The 19,749-nt window shown below is 42.0% G+C and overlaps 1 protein-coding gene across 1 annotated transcript in view; it reads left to right on the top strand.

The window, feature by feature from the left end:
- The window catches only part of malrd1 (MAM and LDL receptor class A domain containing 1), a 312,060-nt gene that overhangs the window by 19,691 nt on the left and 272,620 nt on the right, over positions 1–19,749 (top strand). The window contains exons 5-8 of the mRNA XM_055652737.1: positions 5,235–5,341; positions 6,613–6,783; positions 12,839–12,962; positions 17,289–17,441. Coding sequence (XP_055508712.1) covers positions 5,235–5,341; positions 6,613–6,783; positions 12,839–12,962; positions 17,289–17,441 — 555 coding nt within the window. The remainder of the gene's footprint in view (positions 1–5,234; positions 5,342–6,612; positions 6,784–12,838; positions 12,963–17,288; positions 17,442–19,749) is intronic.

The following is a 19,749-nucleotide window of genomic DNA, read 5'->3' as shown; positions in this document are numbered from 1 at the left end:
ACATATCCAAAGATTAGTTATGAAATCAGTTGGCTGCTGTAAATGATCCCACGTCTAAATGGGGATCAGGCGGATCAGGAAGGATTGTCTGGGCAGGTGTGACTGCTAATATCAGAAATTTGGGGTACTTGGCAAAATGGAGGATGCCTGTTTAAAAAGATCTGTAAAACCTGTTTGACATCTTTTGTAGAAAGCTGCAAGAACCTGTGATAAGGTTTCTTACCTTCTTCCTGAAAATGTATATGGTTGTACATTGACACGACAAATGCAGGCACGGTGTAATCCTGAAGAATCTTCCATTTATTCTATCCAATGTTGGCACCCGTTTAGAATAAATTACTTAAATCCAGTTTCTTTTTCCAACTCTCAGCATCTTACAATAGAACAAAACTTTCAATCTGCAGGCTTGAAATAAGAATAAAGCAAGCCCTACATTGCCAGAAAATGTGTTAATTCAGTTTGAAAAATATCTTTGTAATGTTTCACAGTGACTGAAACATCAAAATCCATTTTCATTGCACAGTACGAAAGAATCTTTTTCGATTGATTTAAAATTTGGTCAAGGTGAGCAAAATAATTACTTGTTATTTGCAGACTGCAGTTCTGCTTGGGAGCCCACCATGCCTAGACTGGGACCTTTGGCACAGGAAGATCAATTGGCTTCCTGGAAAGATCAGAACGGAGACTGGGGTCAAATGGGGTGGAAAGCAAAAGCCAGTTCCTAAAGACTGGTAGAATTTAACAGTTTGGTGGGGTGTAAAGCTTGATGAGATTTTGCATTGCTTCCATCTGAATTGTACAAGCTGGAAAAAATAAATATTAATATTAAATACTACTGTCTAGTTCTATTAATTTATTGGTAGTTGGCTCCATACAAAAAATGAAAACAAGATGTTAATTCACCAAAGTCCAGAAATTGGATTACTAAGCATTCAAAATTCAATTATATCTGGAATAGATTGCAATTATTTCTAGGTGAAATAGTATTTGTCACAAAATTGAACTAGTACTTTATCAAGAGCTAAGCTGACACAATAATATCATAATAATATCATAAACTTAGCATCACTGCTTTTGCTCCCTACTGACTGAGAAAAGACCTGCCATGCTGAGAAAATGTATTGCTGTATTTCTATCACAAAGCAACTCGTTACATAATAATAATAATAATGCTAATAATAATAATAATAATAATAATTTATTTCAGACTCAAGGTCCAGAGAAGGAACAACATTACATAAAAATACATTGCATATAAAAACATCATAAAATACATATAACATCTTAATCTATCTATCTATCTATCTATCTATCTATCTATCTATCTATCTATCTATCTATCTATCTATTATTATATAAATATAAAACTCTTGTGCCATCCGACCGGCTGCCGTCCGACTGCCTTTCTGCCTTTTGATTCGTTCCATCGTGTGATGTCACAATGCCCAATGCTCGCAGATGTCCAATCGGAATGGCCGATGCTCGCAGATGTCCAATCGGAATGGATCCATTTACATGTACGGCTGCCGGCTGCATTTCTTCCTTTGATTCCTTGCCACGCCGAATCCAGACGCACAATCGCCGAGATGTTTTCCATTTCGGTAGAGATTTCACTTTTCTTTCTAAGTATCCGCTCCTCATCACATTTCGTCGTGTTTAAGTACACGTATTTAATTAAATCCTTCTCCCCCACCCCCCAATATTTCAAAAATAAACTGGTTTCTCACCCATAGAAGCAGCCATTTGGGTAAACATTTCACTTTTCATTCCAACTATCCACTCCTCATTAGATTTCGTTATGTTTATGTCCACATTTTTCATTAAATCCTTCTCCCCCCTCCCCCCAACTCACTAATTTTGTCGCCTCCTGCTGGCCAGCGACCATAACGGTTGCTGGCACCCGCATCTCACCTCAAAGACGCCATTTAAAACCAGCCGCACTGCTCATTCCTGAGCCGCATGAGTTGGAGGGCCACGTCTCCCATGGGGGCTACGGGTAGGGAACGGCTGCATTGGGGGAGCAGACCCAACGGGTCTGTCCTTGGTCTAGTATACTTTTAAAACTCTGTGTAGATGTATGGCATTTTGCCTTTGATTCGTTACTCTGCAAAAACCAGACGCAAAAATGCCGACATTTTTACCATTTTGCTAGCGATTTTACTTTTACATTCGCACATCCACTCCTTGGTCAATTATTTCCCCAGATTTTGAGTAAAATTGATCACAAAACTCAAAGAAAACTCAATTTTTAAAATCTAAACTGCTCTTCCCAGCTGCTGATGTCACAATGCCCACATGCCGACCAATACAAGCCACTTCTCTCTCTCTCTCTCTCTTCATTGTGTGTGTGTGTGTGTGTGTGTGTGTGTTGGTGGTTAGTGTGTGTGTGTGTGTGTGTGAGAGAGGTTGGTTAGTGTGTTTGAAGCCTCAGGCCGCCCCCTTCCCTCGCAACCGTGAATTGCGGGAACAGACCCAACGGGTCTGCACTTGGTCTAGTCACTTATAAAAGCATCATAAATTATATATAAAAAAAACACAATACATGATTTAAAATCCAGAATTAAAAAGAAAGATCAGTGTCCTATATGCCTAGAGTGTAACATAAATTGAAGTATTTCCATTCTGACATCAATCCACCGCACACAGCATTTCACAGGGTCATTTTTCATTGTTCAAGATATTTGGAAATTCATTGTAATTTGTAACATTGTAACAATGATTACTGCTTTTTTTTATTTTATACACCTCAGTGCAACTGTTTGAGATCACAGAGATGCAAGCGACTGCCAATGCTGGAATCTGAAACAAAATTCAAAATGGGAAAGAAACTCAGTAGGTCAAGCAGTATCTGTAGAGCCAAAGGGATGGTTGAGTTTCATGTTGTCCTGACACTCGCTTGACACAGAGAGTGTGTTTTTGCCACACACATGGGGGAGGGGGTACAATAACAACATTTAAACTATATTTGGACATGTACATCGATAGGAAAGGTGCATACATCTCTTAATGGGACTTGTTTTGATGGGGCATCTTGGTCAGCATTGATGAGTTGGGTCAAAGGGTATTTTTCTATGCTAGATTACTCTATGACTCAATGACCCAAAGCATCAGCCAATCAGCCATGTTTTTGCATCCACTGATGCTGCTCAACCTGCTGAGTTCTTCCAATGGTTTGTATTTTTATGAGATCACTAGCCAATTAATCGCCCTTTATCTCCAAAGGCAAGTTATTCAAGACATTTGTGAGGCCACATTTAGAGTATGGTGTTCAGTTTTGGTCACCCTATTCTAGGAAAGATGATGTTAAGCTGGAAAGGGTACAGATAAGATTTACCAGGATGTTGCCAGAACTCGAGGGCGGGGGAAGGGTTGAGCAGGCTGGGACTTTATTCTTTGTAGTGTAGGAGGATTGAAGGTGTATAGGATCATAAAAAACATAGACATAGAAACATAGAAAACAGGTGCAGGAGTAGGCCAGTCGACCCTTTGAGCCTTCAATATGATTATGGCTGATTGTCCAAAATCAGTACCCGATTTCGGCTTTTTCCCCATATCCCTTGATTCCCTTAGCCCTAAGAGCTAAAGCTAAATCACTATTGAAAACTATGAGAATCATGAGAGGAATACATCGGGTAAAAACAGTCTTTTACCCAGGGTAGGGGATTCAAGAAATCCACAGGACTTAGGTTTAAGGTGAGGGGAGAAATATTTAATAAGAGCCTGAAGGGCAACTTTTTTTACGCAAAAAATTGTAGGGAAAGGGAATGAACTGCAGGAGGTCGGAGTTGAGATAGGTACAATCACAATAGGGGTCTAATGTTCATAAATAAACATTTGAATAGGTACATGTAGACAGGGCATGTTAATTGGCATAGACAAGTTTGGCCAAAGGGCCTGTTTCCATGCTGTATGACTCTATGAATGTGATTATTTGCAATTTGGGACTAAGAGTGCAAGTGCTCACAAGAGGGTGGTTTTGTGCTCCTGACAAGAAACCTCCCTCCACACCCCCCAAGCCCACTCCTTTGGCAGTCTATTATTCCGCTGGTTTGTGGCTGCTGCAGGAAGCATTCCTTCAAGGTCATACAAGCCTTTCCTGTGACCAGCACAGTAACAATATTGCAGTTACAGTATGAGTTTTGTGTGCAACTCATATAGAAAATCACACAGTTCAACACGTATTGCTTGGTTCAAATCAGCAAATGCAGTAATGGGCTTTCATAGAGCTTTTCATTCAATTAAAACAAATCTTACAAGGCACCAAACTAACTAGTATAAAACGCAACTATGTTTTGAATGTCTAATTCGTTCAAATCTAATTTTCAGGTATAAGTGCCCGACAGAATGGATCATAATTTGATCCACCATCTGGTATTTTATGAAAGTTATAGAGCTTCCGGGATTTTTGAGCCAACTCCAGGTCATGTGCTTGGCTTTATCGGCTCAGAACCACATGAGTACCTAAGGTGATACCTCCACACGCACATAGTTAGTCTGTGCCCTGGAGAAGCTCAAAGTGAGTTAAACACAAATGTTCCCAGGTATGGTACTGAACATGCACCACAGCCAAATAAGGATTCACAAACCTGTTCATGTAACAGATGGGTGGCACAATGGCGCAGTTGATAGAGATAATGCCTCATAATGCCAGATTCAATCCTGATCTAGTATGCTGTCTGTGCGTAGTTTTCACGTTCTCCCTGTGACCACGTGGATTTCCTCTGGGTGCTCTAGTTTCCTCCAACCTCCCAAAGATGTGCAGGTTTGTTGGTTAATTGCCACTAGTGTGTTAACATAGAAACATAGAAAATAGGTGCAGGAGTAGGCCATTCAGCCCTTCGAGCCTGCACCGCCATTCAATATGATCATGACTGATCATCCAACTCAGTATCCTGTACCTGCCTTCTCTCCATACCCCCTGATCCCTTTAGCCACAAGAGCCACATCTAACTCCCTCTTAAATATAGCCAATGAACTGGCCTGAACTAAATTCTGTGGCAGAGAGTTCCAGAGATTCACCACTCTCTGTGTTGTAAGTAGATGAGAAAGTGAGATAACATAGAATTAGTATGAACGGTTGATCGGTGGTGGGCATGGACTTGATGGGCTGAAGGTCCTGTTTCCATGCTGTACCTTTAGAGTAAACTCATTTAAACTCAACTTATTTTGCATATATTGAATGGTTTTAATATGACATATGTAAATAACTGTTTTTGTTTTCTATTGTACAACAGGAATGTTCCTCTATTTCAAAGCAACCTCAGGCCATAAAGCAACACACACAATTCAGCTTGGCAGTCCACAGTTAAAGAATAAATTAAGTAATGATTCACCATGTCAGGTATGTGTCAGACATTTCCAGAATTCACTTTATTTAAATATAAATCTGATTAGAAGGAAATGAACAAAATTGCAGAATTAATTAGAGTGTAACATAACTGTCGATTATTAAACCACATTTCCACAGCACATTTGAGATTTTTAAATGTTCATACTCATAGAGTACAAAAACAGCATATTTATCAAACCATAGCTATGCTAACTATTAACTACCCATCAATATTCAATACATTTATGAGCAATTGCTCCTTGGCCTTCTATACATTGGCAATTCAAGTGATCAACTAGATGCTTCTTAACTGTTGTGAGTCTCCCTCGTATCCATTGTTGGGAAGATTCTTGTGTGTCATCCTCAATTCGCTGATTAGATCAGAAGAAATGTTACCAGAGGCTCAGTGCGGCTTCAGACTAGACCAGAGCGCTAACATGGTTTCCTTGATGAGATAGGTCCAGGAGGAATACATTGAGCAGCAAATGGACCTCAATGCTGTTCTTATCGATCTCACAATGACCCTCGACAAGGTCAACAGGGAAGTGTTTTGGATGATCCCACCAAAGCGTCTCCTTATTCATGCCGTTCATGATCTTGAAAGAGGATTGTATTTGAGAGATGGACTGGACGGTTAACTCTTTGACCAGAGACTAAAGTCAAGGATCAAAATGTTTGAGAGACTGATCATAGAGGAGATGTTTGCCAATGACTTGCCTGGTGGCACATTCCCAGTTTGACCTTCTTCAAGTTATCACTATCAAGTTTGTAGGAGCCTCATGACTTTTACAACGTCTCAACAAAACCAATGTCCTGCACCAACTTGCTCCAGGCTCCGCAGTGTGACCTTGCAGCACATGCAGCACATACGAGAGAGTTAGATAGAGCTCAAGGGGCTAGTGGAATCAAGGGATATGGGGAGAAGGCAGGCACGGGTTATTGATTGCGGATGATCAGCCATGATCACAATGAATGGCGGTGCTGGCTCGAAGGGACGAATGTCCTCCTCCTGCACCTATTTTCTATGTATCTATGAGTTTGTACGTTTTCCCTGTGACCTCGTGGGTTTTTTCAGAGGTCTTCGGTTTCCTCCCACACTTCAAAGACGTATAGGTTTGTAGGTAAACTGGCTTGGTATAAGTGTAAATTGTCCCTAGTGTGTGTAGGGTAATGTTAATGTGCGGTGTTCAGTCGTCATTGTGGACTCGGTGGGCCAAAGGGCCTGTGTCCCCGCTCTGGCTCTGGCTCTAAACTAAACTAAAGTATCTTTCATTTTGAATTAGGTAAGGTTCTGGTATCAAATGTCAGAAGGAGCCAACTTATCAATATATATTCAGACTACAGCTGGGAATATGAAAAGAGTGGCTGCCCTGAATCCATCAGTCAACAAAAGTTGGGCTAAAAAGGAGATTCCTGTGGAGTGGAGTGCAACAGACACCATAACAACTTTCCAGGTGAGGAGGCCAAATTGGCACTGAACAGAAATATTAGTAACTGGATTAACACGTATTAAGCTTTCTGAAGATACAGAAATTGTTTTCCTCTTATGTAAAAATCTGGTATTTAGGAGAAAAAGGGAAGTTTTAGAATTATGCAGAGCAAAACAGGCCTTTCAGCCCAACTTGTCCATGCCGGCCAAGTTAAATACCTGAACTGTCTCATTTGCTTGCATTTGGCTCATATCCCTATAAAACTTTCCTAACAAAGGTACCTGTCTAAATGTCTCTTGAACATTGTAACTCGACTCATCTCTCCCACTTTCTCTGGCAGCTCATTCCATATACCCACCAACATCGGTGTGAAAAAGTTGGCCCTCAGGTCCCTGTTAAATTTTTTCCTTTAACCTGAAATCTATGCACTAGAGTTTTATAATTCCCTACCCTGGGAACAAGACAGTGAACATTTCACCTTATCTATGCCCTTCATGATTTCCAATACCTCAGTGAGGTGATTCCCTTTGCTCCAGCCAAAGAAGCCCCAGCCTACTGCGTCCCACCTTATAATTCAGCTAACCAGTCCTGATAACATCCTTGTAAATTTCTTCTCCAGCTTAATGACATCCTTCCTATTGCTAGGAAGCAGACCTGTATATTTCTATATTCATTATTTGTATGAGGGGATTGAAGGCTTTGTGGCCAAGTTTGCGGATGATACTAAAATAGGTGGTAGGGCCGGTAGTATAGAGAAAGCGGTGGGACTTGGACAGGTTGGGAGAGTGGGCAGAGAAGTGGCAGATGGAATATAGGGGAGCAAAGTGTGGAGTCATGCATTTTGGTAGTAGGAATAAAGGTGTAGACTATTTACTAAATGGGGAGAGAATCCAGAAATCAGAGGTGCAAAGGGACTTGGGAGTGTTGTTGCAGGATTTCCAAAACGTTAATCTGCAAGTTGCATCAGTAGTAAAGAAAGCAAACTCAATGCTAGCATTTATTTCAAGACATAAAAAATAGGGAAGTAATAACGATGATGTATTAAAAAACAGGGATGTAATGCTGAGGCTCTATAAGGCGCTGGCCCTTGAAAGTCTACAACATCCCAGGTTCTCTATACTTGGCTTTTAGCCTAACAGAAACATGTTACCCTGGAACTACATAGAACATAGAACAGTACAGCCCAGGAACTGAATATTTGGCCCACAATGTCTGTGACAAAGTGGTGGACTCTTTCAGTTCCTCCATTGAATGCTTTCCAATGTGCAAATTATGGCATACCTGCAGGTAGATGATCCCAATTTCCCTTTGGCCAGTCCTCCCTTGTGTGAATGAAAGTAGCCATCTGCTGGTTTCAGACATTTATTGTTAGTCCATACCTATCCTTTTCTATAACCACTTTGACATATATGGAGTTTTGGTCACTTTGCTCAAAATGATCCATCAATGACACATCCTCAATAGACCAACTATATTCCCCAACATAAGATCAGTAAAGTTCCTTCTGTCATTAACCTGTTTATACATTGTATAAAAAAATTATCTTGGACACTCCTCAAAAATCCAATTCATGCTGAGCCTTCAGTGCAGAGGCAATTCCAGTTAATATTCAGCTAATTGAAATCACCCAGTACAGTAATTCTATTTTTATTGCGCCTCTCTGATATCTGCTAATGTATTTGTTCCACTGTAGCCTGTAGACTGTTGGGAGGTCTATAACACCCTCCCCCTGCAAAAATATGACACCCTTTTTGTTTCTAATATCTACCTGTAAGGCTTTATTTGAGGAGCCTTGAATGAATGAATGAATGAATGTATGAATGAATGAATGATACTTTATTGTCACATGTGACAAGTTACAGTGATGTTCTCTGTTTAAGGTATACAAAGAGTTGCCACATAAAGGGGGCCGACAAAGTTACAACATATTCCATTTTACACAATCCATTTTTAACACAGTCCGTTTGGTTCTCGGTGGTTTCCCCCACGTCGGGTCCCCTTCGTCCTCCATCTCATCTCCTATCCTTTACCAACAGTGTGCTGCATTTTACCTACATAACCTGCACTCAATAGATGCGGCTTCAAGTCATTTTATATTAAGCCTTATTTGGTATTATAAGTTGGTACACAAAGGCTAGTATTAATTTCTCCCTTCCTATAAAGTTCTTATAACCATATAACAATTACAGCACGGAAACAGGCCATCTCGGCCCTACATGTCCATGCCGAACAACTTTTTTCCCTTAGTCCCACCTGCCTGCACTCATACCATAACCCTCCATTCCCTTCTCATCCATATGCCTATCCAATTTATTTTTAAATGATACCAACGAACCTGCCTCCACCACTTCCACTGGAAGCTCATTCCACAAACAATTCCAAACAATTTACTCTCCAGTCTTCCTTCATTTTAAGATGAGCCATCATTATTTCTTTGAAACAAAAAAGATAGCATCGTAAAATTCAAACAAGCAACCTGGCACTTCACCCGAGTCTTCTCTCTCCTGAGATGCACACAGATGCATTTAAACCTCTTCCTTTGCCTTGTACATTTATTCCAGTGTCAGCTCAATTTTTTAAATTTGCACGGCTTGGTTTCTTGTTGCTTACTCCCTAATGTTTAATTACTGTTTGAATTTGCACTTTAAATACATTTAAAAACATGCCAAGGACACGTTCGACAATACAATTTGTGCAAGGAAACAAGAATTATGTTTCAAGGATTTATGGATTTGAATGCTTAATTGGAGACAGAAAAACACAGAATCAACTAGGAATAGCATTTAAACTTTTTGTGAGTTGCGATGTGGAAGAATATAATGAATTTGTTTTACAAAAATAAAATAAGAAATGAATCCGATCAGTTTTATTACTGCACAAAACAGTTCAGTAATGTGTGAGTCAGTGATTCTCCTTGCAATCCTTCAACAGTTTCAATTTCCAACTACAGCTTTCCAGAGTAATGAACAATGTTGGGGAAACCAAAGAGAAATATTAAACAATTTTAACACATTTACTTCTTCCATGGTTGGATTAGAAAAATATTTGGTTTAGATTTATTATTGTCACATGTACTGAGGTACCGTGAAAAGCTTTGTTTTGCACTCTGTCCAATCAAATAGGATCATCATAATCATAATTATAATAATCATACCTTATTAGTAAAGTATGTTTTGCAACATACGGGGAATTTGATTTGCCATACAGTCATACCAATATAAAGCAACAAGACACACAAAATACATTTTAACATAAACATCCACCACAGTAACTCCTCCATATTCTTCACTGCTCATTGCTGTCAAATACAATTGTGACATTTAAGAGATGTTTGGACAGGTATTAAAATTGACATGGCAAAAAGATGGATACAGACCTAATGCAGGAAAATGGGATTAGTGTAGATGGGGTTAAAGATCAGTATGGTCATAGAGTCACAGGGTTAAACAGCATGGAAACAGTCACGTCAGACCAACTCGTCCTGCCGGCTGAGTAGCCCATCTAAGCTCATCCCATTTGCCAGTATTTGGCCCCTATTCCTCCGAACCTTTCCTATTCATGTACCTGCTTAAATGTTGTTATTGTAACTGTATCAACCGCTTTCTCTAGCAACTCGTTCTATTCACTATGTGAAGAAGTTGCCCATCAGGTCTCATTCCTTCCCAGAGAAAAAGACTGTAGACGTTCACCTTATTTACAACCCTCATTATTTTGTACACACATATAAGGTGTGTTAAGGCGTAAAAATGTGTTACAAGGCATAAAAACCAGACCTGTCCAACAACTCCCTATAACCCAGACCCGCAAGTCTTGGAAACATCTCATAAATCTTCCTTGCACTCTTTTCAGCTTATTAACGTAAGGTAACTCAAGGTCTACACGTTACTTTCCCTGTGTCCTCATCGACATATTGTACAATTGCAATGTAGCATCGTAATTTCTTGAGCGATGTAGGCCAAATGGCTTCTTCAACAATACCCTGTCTACTTGTGATGTCACACCTGAGAACCATGTATTTGAATTCCTAGGTACTTCTGTTGTGCAACACCCCCACAAACCCTATCATTTAATATGAAAGTCCTAGCCTGGTTTGATTCTGCAAAATATAACACCCCTCATTTATCTGAATTGAATGCCATTTGCCATTCCTCAATCCACTTACCCAATTGATCAAGATCCTGCATTAGAGTTCACATTGCAGGGATTTGCCCCCAAATAGCCTCAGAAGAAAATTAGAAACATAGAAAATAGCTGCAGGAGTAGGCCATTCAGCCGTTCTAGCCTGCACCGCCATTCAATACGATCATGGCTGATCATCCAACTCAGTATCCCATCCCTGCCTTCTCTCCATACCCCCTGATCCCTTTAGCCACAAGGGCCACATCTAACTCCCTCTTAAATATAGCCAATGGACTGGCCTCAACTACCTTCTGTGGCAGAGAATTCCAGAGATTCACCACTCTCTGTGTGAAAAATGTTTTTCTCATACCAGTCCTAAAAGATTTCCCCCTTATCCTTAAACTGTGACCCCCTTGTTCTGGACCTCCCCAACATTGGGAACAATTTTCCTGCATCTAGCCTGGCCAACCCCTTAAGAATTTTGTAAGTTTCTATATGATTCCCCCTCAATCTTCTAAATTCTAGTGAGTACAAGCCGAGTCTATCCAGTCTTTCTTCATATGAAAGTCCTGACATCCCAGGAATCAGTCTGGTGAACCTTCTCTGTTGATAATCGTCTTCTCTGCCTACAATACGCCCTATTTCAGTTCAATTTGTAGATTTACTAACCAATTATTGTACATTCTTATCCAAATAATGTACTTAAACGTGCTTTAAACTTGAAGGATGAGTTTCTGTTCCGTGCATCTCGCTGACTCTTTGACTCTATCCAAGACATGGCCAATTGCTTTATTGGTACACATCAAATTTAATAAGCATTCATTCCTTCTGTCATGTTCATGTTCATTAGGTATGAGCAGAATTAGGCCATTCGGCCCATCAAGTCTAGTCCCCCATTCAATCATGACTGATCTATCTTTCCCTCTCGATCCCATTCTCCTGCCTTCCCCCCACAACCCTTGACACCCATATTAATCAAGAATCTATCAATCTCCGCCTTAAAAATATCCATGAACTAGACCTCCCCAGCCTTCTGTCATGATGAATTCCACAGACTTTTCAATTAATGGTGCTTGATTGTGAAGAATGTGTGGGTGGCACGACTGAAATTGCAGCGGCCTCTGCAGTCTGTCTTTTTTTTTGTCCCCTTGAGTGTAGTTTGTAGTGTTTTTTTAATTCTTTTTAACTGTATGTGTGGGGGGCGGGCGGGGGGCTGGGGGAAACTTTAGAATCTCTTCCCTGTGCGGGAGACACGACCTTTTCCCTGTCGGATCTCCGTTGTCGCTTGGCCCTCGCACTGTGGAGCGGCCTCCAACCGGAACGACCTGGGGGCTCCAGTCACGGAGCCTGAGGACCTACCATCGTGGAGCTGGCCGAGTTCCGAGCGTGGAGAGCTGTGGTGGCGCGCTGCTGCGGCCCGACCCCGGAGCTTCTGAGGCTCCAGCCGCAGGCCCGGTGGACGGTAACATCGGGAGCTCGTGGGTCCCTAGTGGGAAACCGCTTCTCGGAGCTCCCGCAACAGCAACCTCCTGCCCGAGTTGCGGGGTTGAAAATGACCTGGAGCGGGGCCTTACATCGCCCGGCGCGGCTTTAACGGCCATGGGACTTGCTAGCGCCCGCCGGGGGCTCCAACATTAAGAACCGGAGCGTGGCTTTGCATCGCCCGGCGCGACCTTGATGGCCGCGGGACTTATTTACCATCGCCCGCCGGGGGCTATGACTTTGACATCGGGAGAAGAATGGAGTGCGGGGGAGAGACAAGACTTTGCCTTCCATCACAGTGAAGAGGAGATTCTCTGTGATGGATTTTTGCGTAAATTGTGTTGTGTCTTGGTTCTTTTCTTGTTGTATGACTGCAGAAACCAAATTTCGTTTGAACTTCATTTGAGGTTCAAATGACAATAAACGGTATTGTATTGTGTTTTCTGTTGGTTGATCAATTGCTTTTGTTTTATTTTAGATTATTCTCCAGGGCAGTGTCTTAGCACCACCCAATGCATTTATTGCAATAGATGATATCAGTTTAACTCCAGGTTGCACTGTATTGAACACAATGGTCGCAAATTCCATCACAGAATGCAAAGGTAAGTATTTAATTTACAATCAGATTGCATAAAACTGCTGTCCTGTTTTCTAATGTTTGATGCAATGTGGCCAATCTCTCTTCCAAGCGATTGCAGATAATTTAAAATGGATTTACATCAAGTTGTTGGTATCAACAAGAAAGGACTAAGCGTTCAAGGGATCTGATGATAAGATAGGAAAGCTAACGATGTAATTAAACTATATCCTTGATCTTATTGATCCGTACATCAAACTTGAGGCGCTATTTCCCTGCACCTATTTCTAACCTTTTGTTTTCTTATATTTGGGTCAGATAAATAATATGTGGTAATTATATACCAACCCTATCAAAATATTGTAGGAACACACATGCGTATTAGCATTACCTTTATTTTGTCCATTCTCCAGTGGATTTATGCTTTGAAGAGGAATATTGGCCATGCAAGTTACATTCGGTAACACACACACATTTGTTACCATATTTGTATCCTGATAAATGATTGGTTTGTAGGGTATTTTGATCTGGTATTATGAGCTTCCAAGTAATAAAGTCCAACAAATAAACCCCAAAATTGCTGAAAGCTCCCAGCAGTGCAGAAAAACAGAGTTAGTGGTTTGTATGACCTTAAACTAGAGACGGAAATTAGCTACTGATTGGCTACAATCTCGCATATTTACATGCAAATGTTAATTAATATGCACTGTCCCTATAAACAAAACATTATTTATTTATTAAACCTCTATTTCTCTTTCCACGTGTGCCACCTGGCCTATTGAGTGATTTCAGGACTTTCTGTACTTTAAAAATGACAAAGTGCTGGAGTAATTCAGCTGGTCAGGGAGCATCTCTGGAAGGAATAGATGGGTGGTTTCAGTTCGGGACTTTTATTGGACTTTTCTGTACTTTTTTGCAATACCAGCATCTGAAGGTTTTTGATTGCCAAATCCAACTAATACTGGTGTGTATCAGAAAGAACTGCAGATGCTGGAAAAATCGAAGGTAGACAAAAATGTTGGAGAAACTCAATGGGTGAGGCAGCATCTATGGAGCTAAGGAATAGGTGATGTTTCGGGTCGAGACCCTTCTTCAGACTGATGTGGGTGTGTGGGGGGGTGGGAAGAGGTGGAGACAGTAGGCTCTGGAAGAGCTGGGAAGGGGAGATGAAAGAGGGAGAAAGCAAGGACTACCTGAAATTGCAGGTCAATGTCATACCGCTGGGGTGTAAACTACCCAAGCAAAATATGAGGTGCTGCTCCTCCAATTTGCGGTGGGACTCACTCTGGCCATGGAGAAGGTCTAGGACAGAAAGGTCGGATTTGGAATGGGAGGGGGAGTTGATGTGCTGAGCCATTGGGAGATCAGGTTGGTTGATGCGAACTGTGTGAAGGTGTTGGGCGAAGCGATCGCTAAGCCTGCGCTTGGTCTCGAAAGTACCAGGGGAGGGGTTGGTTTGGGTGGCAAGGGACAAATTGACCAAGGAGTTAATGAGGGGAGGAGATGGGAAGATGTGGCTAGTGGTGAGATCCCGTTGGAGGTGGCAAAAATGTTGGATGATTATCTGTTGTATGTTCCGGCTGGTAGGATGGAAGGTGAGGACAAGGGGGACTCTGTCCTTGTTAAGAGTGGGGGGATGGGGAATGAGAGCGGAGCTACGGCATGTAGAAGAGACCCTGGTGAGAGCCTACATCTGTAGTCAAAGTGTGTGTATAGTTAGCAGAGGATGATTATTGTGTGGCAAGAGGGGAAATTACTGAGCCCTTGATGAAAATATTGTATCCTCTCAAGCCACAGGCGCGGTCCTAAAGGACTGGAGAGAAGCCTATGTTATGACTTTGTTTAAGAAAGGAAACGGGGAAATCCAGAAAATTATACGGCAGAGAGCCTCACATCAGTGGTAGCGAAGTTATCCGAGAAGATTCTTATGGAGAATGGATTCTTTGGGGAGGGTCACCATGACTTTGTGCGGGGCTGGTCTTGTATTACAAACTAGACTTGATTTTTTTTAAAGGACGTGACGAATATGATTTATGAGGGTAGAGCAGTAGATATTGTCTATATGGACTCCAGTAAAGAATTTGACAAAATCCTTCATGATAGACTGATCCAAACGATTAAGATGCATGTGATTCAGGATCACTTGGTAGTTTGGAATCAGAACTGGTTTACCCATAGAAGACAAAAGGTAGTGGTGGAAGGGTGTGATTCTGGCTGAAGGACAGTAGCAAGTGTTGTTCTTCAGGGATCAGGCCTGGTTACTTTATTGTTTGGGATAAATATAAATGACTTGGACCAAAATGTAGATGGGGTAGTTAGCAGGATTCTGCACAACACTAAAATTTGTGGAGTTATTGATGTAATTACAAAGGATACGGGAGGGCTGGTCCCCAACGCAATATTCCACCACTCCACCAATTCCAATATGATGGCCAGTGGGCAGGGGGGGGGGGGGCATTTCCGGAGCACTAGTATGGGTATTGTGGGCTGAAGGGACTGGGTTCCAGAGGGCTAGTATGGACATTATGGGCCGAATGGATTCTTGGGCTGGCGGCTCAGTCATTCAAGCCTGTTGTGCTGGCAGCTCACGGCTGGGAGGCTGGCAGTTGACTCTCAGCTAGTCCTTGAAATTCCATTTCAAGCAGGGTGCAAGGCCACCAAATTCAAATGCAGTTTCTTACCACTTCAAGCAGGGTGCAAGGCAACCAAATTCAAGTGCACTTTCAAACCATTTCAAGCAGGGTGCAAGGCCACTAAAGACAGCGAAACGTGACCTCTCCCTCCTCCATCTTGCAGAGACTGAGCCACACACAATTCTGGGTTTTATAGTCACTCCCCCCTCCCACCAGAAGGGGCGTGGCCTTCATGGCATGATTGACAGGAGAGAGATTCTCAACATTTTTGAAACACTAATAACTCTTTTATTTTTCATCAATGGGAAAAATCCTCGGCACCTGATGAGCGGAGAGGGACTGAGTAAGATGGCCAAAAATCACAGCTGTACATGGTAGCGTTTTTTCTAAAGTCAATATAAAGCGCAAACAGGAAGTGGTCAAGATTAGACTTTTAATTATATAGAAGGCAAGGCAATTTTAGTTGGGCAAGGCAACTTTAATTAGGCAAGGCAACTTTAATTGGCAAGGCAACTTTAATTAGGCAACACAGCTTTAGCATTTCCAAACCAAAGGCAACACAGCTTTAGCATTTCCAAACTATATTTTCAAACCACATTAAGGGCACTGACAGATCAGTAAAACCACTCACAGTTTAGTAGACATGTGTTCAGTGTTAGTCACAGCTCAGACTAAGATACATGACCCTCTCACTCCCCCATTTTGCAGAGACTGACTGAGGCTCTCAACAATTCCAGGTTTTATAGTCCCTCCCGAAGGGACTCTTCCTGTCCTGTTCCTGCGGGACGGGCGGGGCTGAGCTGGAGCTGGTGCTTCTTTTCCGAGGCACCTGCGGGCTTGGACCGCCACTCCGGCGGGACAGGCAGTGCCGAGCTGGAGCCGACGCCCCTCGTACACCCCCTCCCCCCGCGCTCCACCGCTCCCGTCCGGCTCCTGCTGGCCCGGGGTCGCCTCTAGACCGGACACTTGGGAATGGACGGGGACGGCCCAGCGGCAGCTGGATAGGGACGAGACGCAGGTCTACACCCATACAGCGGCACGGCCGCTGTGAGTGTTTAGCCCGAGCAACCTATGACCTGTGCATGTGCAGTCAAATACCGAACTGGCTTATTAAGATGCATATGCCATTCCATGGCCCACTTATCTTAGTCAATTTTAATTTGTCTTTGTTTTACTCTCTCTTTACACCCATGACTGCAATGTCATCTACAAATTCGCTTGACAGCACGACTATTGTTCCCTGCTGTTGATACTGTGCGACATTATTTCAATTTAAAATTAAAGTTCTAATTCTCTATCTGTTGTCATCAAGCATCAGTAAGCGGAAATTAAACATGATTAATGTACTGCAATGTATTTGAAAAAAAAGGACCGATGTAGCCCTAAGGCAACACATTTGTAATGTGTGTACCAATAAAAAAATCCTATGTCCCATGATAACTTTACCTGCTTTGATACTGGATGCAGCAGAAGACCAAGACCTGGAAAATAAAATAGAGGCCAACTGGCAATAATGATTGCCTCTTCTACCAGTGAGGAAATGGTAAGGGTAGATGTGTTGACCTAGAATTTATTATCATTATTCACCACATATGTTCCATCACTTCATTTACAATTTTCTTAAATTATTTGCATGAAGAATTGAAAAGAATTGTATTACGTAATATGCTCCGGAAGAAGTTTGCATCAGAAGATAACTTTGCTATTTTCTGTTGTAGATTCCACGTGTGACTTTGAAGAAAGTAGCTGTGGCTGGTTTGAGAATGTTCCTGATGATTACTTTGATTGGATCAGAAACTCGAGTAATGCTTTGCCTTCACATATCAGGGATAAGGCCCCAGCTCTGGACCACACCACTAACACCTCCAACGGTAAGAGTTTGGAATTCATGGTGCCAGATTGTTCGAATTTAGAACTTATTGACTTTGCAATCTTCCTTGTGGCCCAAGCTGTAAACATCCAGCAATCTATCAGACGATCTCTTTTACTTCCCCAGAAATCTTCCTATTTATTTTCACTTAAAGATTTATCATAGTCACAAGGTCATTAAGAATAGTAGAATTAGGTCATTCGACACATCAAGTCTACTCCACCATTCAATCATGGCTGATCTGCCTCGCCCTCCTAACCCGATTCTCCTGCCTTCTCCCCATCACCTCTAACACATGTACTAATTAAGAATCTATCTATCTCTGTCTTTAAAATATCCACTGAACTGTCAGAGAAGCACATGACACATGCAGAGGGCACTCAGCCCATTGCTTGACTGCCATTGAGTATTGGAAGATTTCATCCAATTATTCGAGGCCTCAATGCAAAGGACTGAGTAAACTCTGAACTTCTCAATGCAGTTTAGAGTGGATATTTTTAAGAAAATGAAATGTGTGCAGTTTTGGTCCCCTAATTTGAGAAAGGACATTTTTGCTATTTAGTGATTGCAGAGTAGGTTCACAAGGTTAATTCCCGGGATGGCAGGACTGTCATATGCTGAGAGAATGGAGCGGCTGGGCTTGTATACTCTGGAAATTAGAAGGATGAGATGGGATTTTATTGAACCATATAAGATTATTAAGGGTTTGGACATGCTAGAGGCAGGAAACATGTTCCCGATGTTGGGGGAGTCCAGAATCAGGGGCCACAGTTTCAGAATGAGGGGTAAGCCATTTAGAACAGAGATGATGAAACATTTTTTCTCACAGAGAGTTGTGAGTCTGTGGAATTCTCTGTCTCAGAGGGCGGCGGAGGACAGTTCTCTGGATACTTTCATGGGAGAGCTTGATAGGGCTCTTAAAGGTAGCGGAGTCAGGGGATATCAGGAGAAGGCAGGAATGGGGTACTGATTGTGGATGATCAGCCATGATCACATTGAATGGCGGTGCTGGCTCAAAGGGCCGAATGGCCTACTCCTGCACCTATTGTCTATTGTCTATTGTTCCCTCGAAGTGAACCTTCCTAGAAATACTGGAATAGAAATAACAAAATGTTTATGGGTTTGGATCAAAATTCCTGCAACAAAGACCGATAGTTTTGCGGGATGATTTGGCTATCGAGTATCAAGGTAAACTATATCTTGTGTATGTGAAGAGGAACTTCACAAAAGAAGAGAGCGAATACGGTTGTCATCATGCTTCTTGGAACAATCAATGTAGATATAAAAAATCCAGGAGGTAATGCTGATAAAGTATTGGGCTTTACGCTTTCAGTTAAAAAGCAGGACATTGAGAAGAATAATCTCTGGGTTATTGATTAAGTAATGAGGAAACTGGCACTGATGCAGAGAAATCAAGAGAATTAACACACAGCTCAAGGACTTGTATAGGAAAAAGTATTATTTTTCTTCGCACACTGCCAAGTTCTGGGACAGGAAGGAGCTCCAGCCATATAGTGCTCCAGATGAAATGGGATAGGAGGAAAATCCAAGATCTAAAGGTAGCTAGGGAGGTGGCAAAGACTTAACATGGAAACATAGAAAATAGGTGCAGGAGGAGGCCATTTGGCTCTTCACAAGCCAGCACTGCCATTCATTGTGATCATGGCTGATCATCCACAATCAGTAACCCGTGCCTGTCTTCTCCCCATATCCCTTGATTCTGCTAGCCCCTCGAGCTCTATCTAACTCTCTTTTAAATGTATCCAGTGAATTGGCCTCCACTGCCCTCTGTGGCAGAGAATTCCACAAATTCACAACTCTCTGGGTGAAAATGTTTTTTCTCATCTCAGTTTTAATTGCCCCTCCCCCCTTTATTCTTAGATTGTGTTCCCTGGTTCTGGACTCCCCGAACATTGGGAACATTTTTCCTACATCTAGCTTGTCCAGTCCTGCAAAATGTTATATGTTTCTATCGGATACCCTCTTATCCTTCTAAATTCCAGTGAATACAAGCCCAGTCTTTCCAATCCTTCCTCATATGACAGCCCCGCCATACCTCATGACCGTACCCTGCACTGCCTCAATAGAAAAGATGTCCTTCCTCAAATTAGAAGACCAAAACTGCACTCAATACTCCAGATGTGGTCTCACCAGGGCCCTGTACAACTGCAGAAGGACCTCTTTACTCCCATACCCAAATCCTCTTGTTATGAAGGCCAACATGCCATTAGATTTCTTCACTGCCTGCAGTACCTGCATGTTTACTTTCAGTGACTGTTGTACAAGGACACCCAGGTTTTGTTGCACTT

Source organism: Leucoraja erinacea, chromosome 2, assembly GCF_028641065.1.
Source record: "Leucoraja erinacea ecotype New England chromosome 2, Leri_hhj_1, whole genome shotgun sequence".
Lineage (NCBI taxonomy): Eukaryota > Metazoa > Chordata > Chondrichthyes > Rajiformes > Rajidae > Leucoraja > Leucoraja erinaceus.
This window is presented reverse-complemented; position numbering and strand designations above follow the sequence as displayed.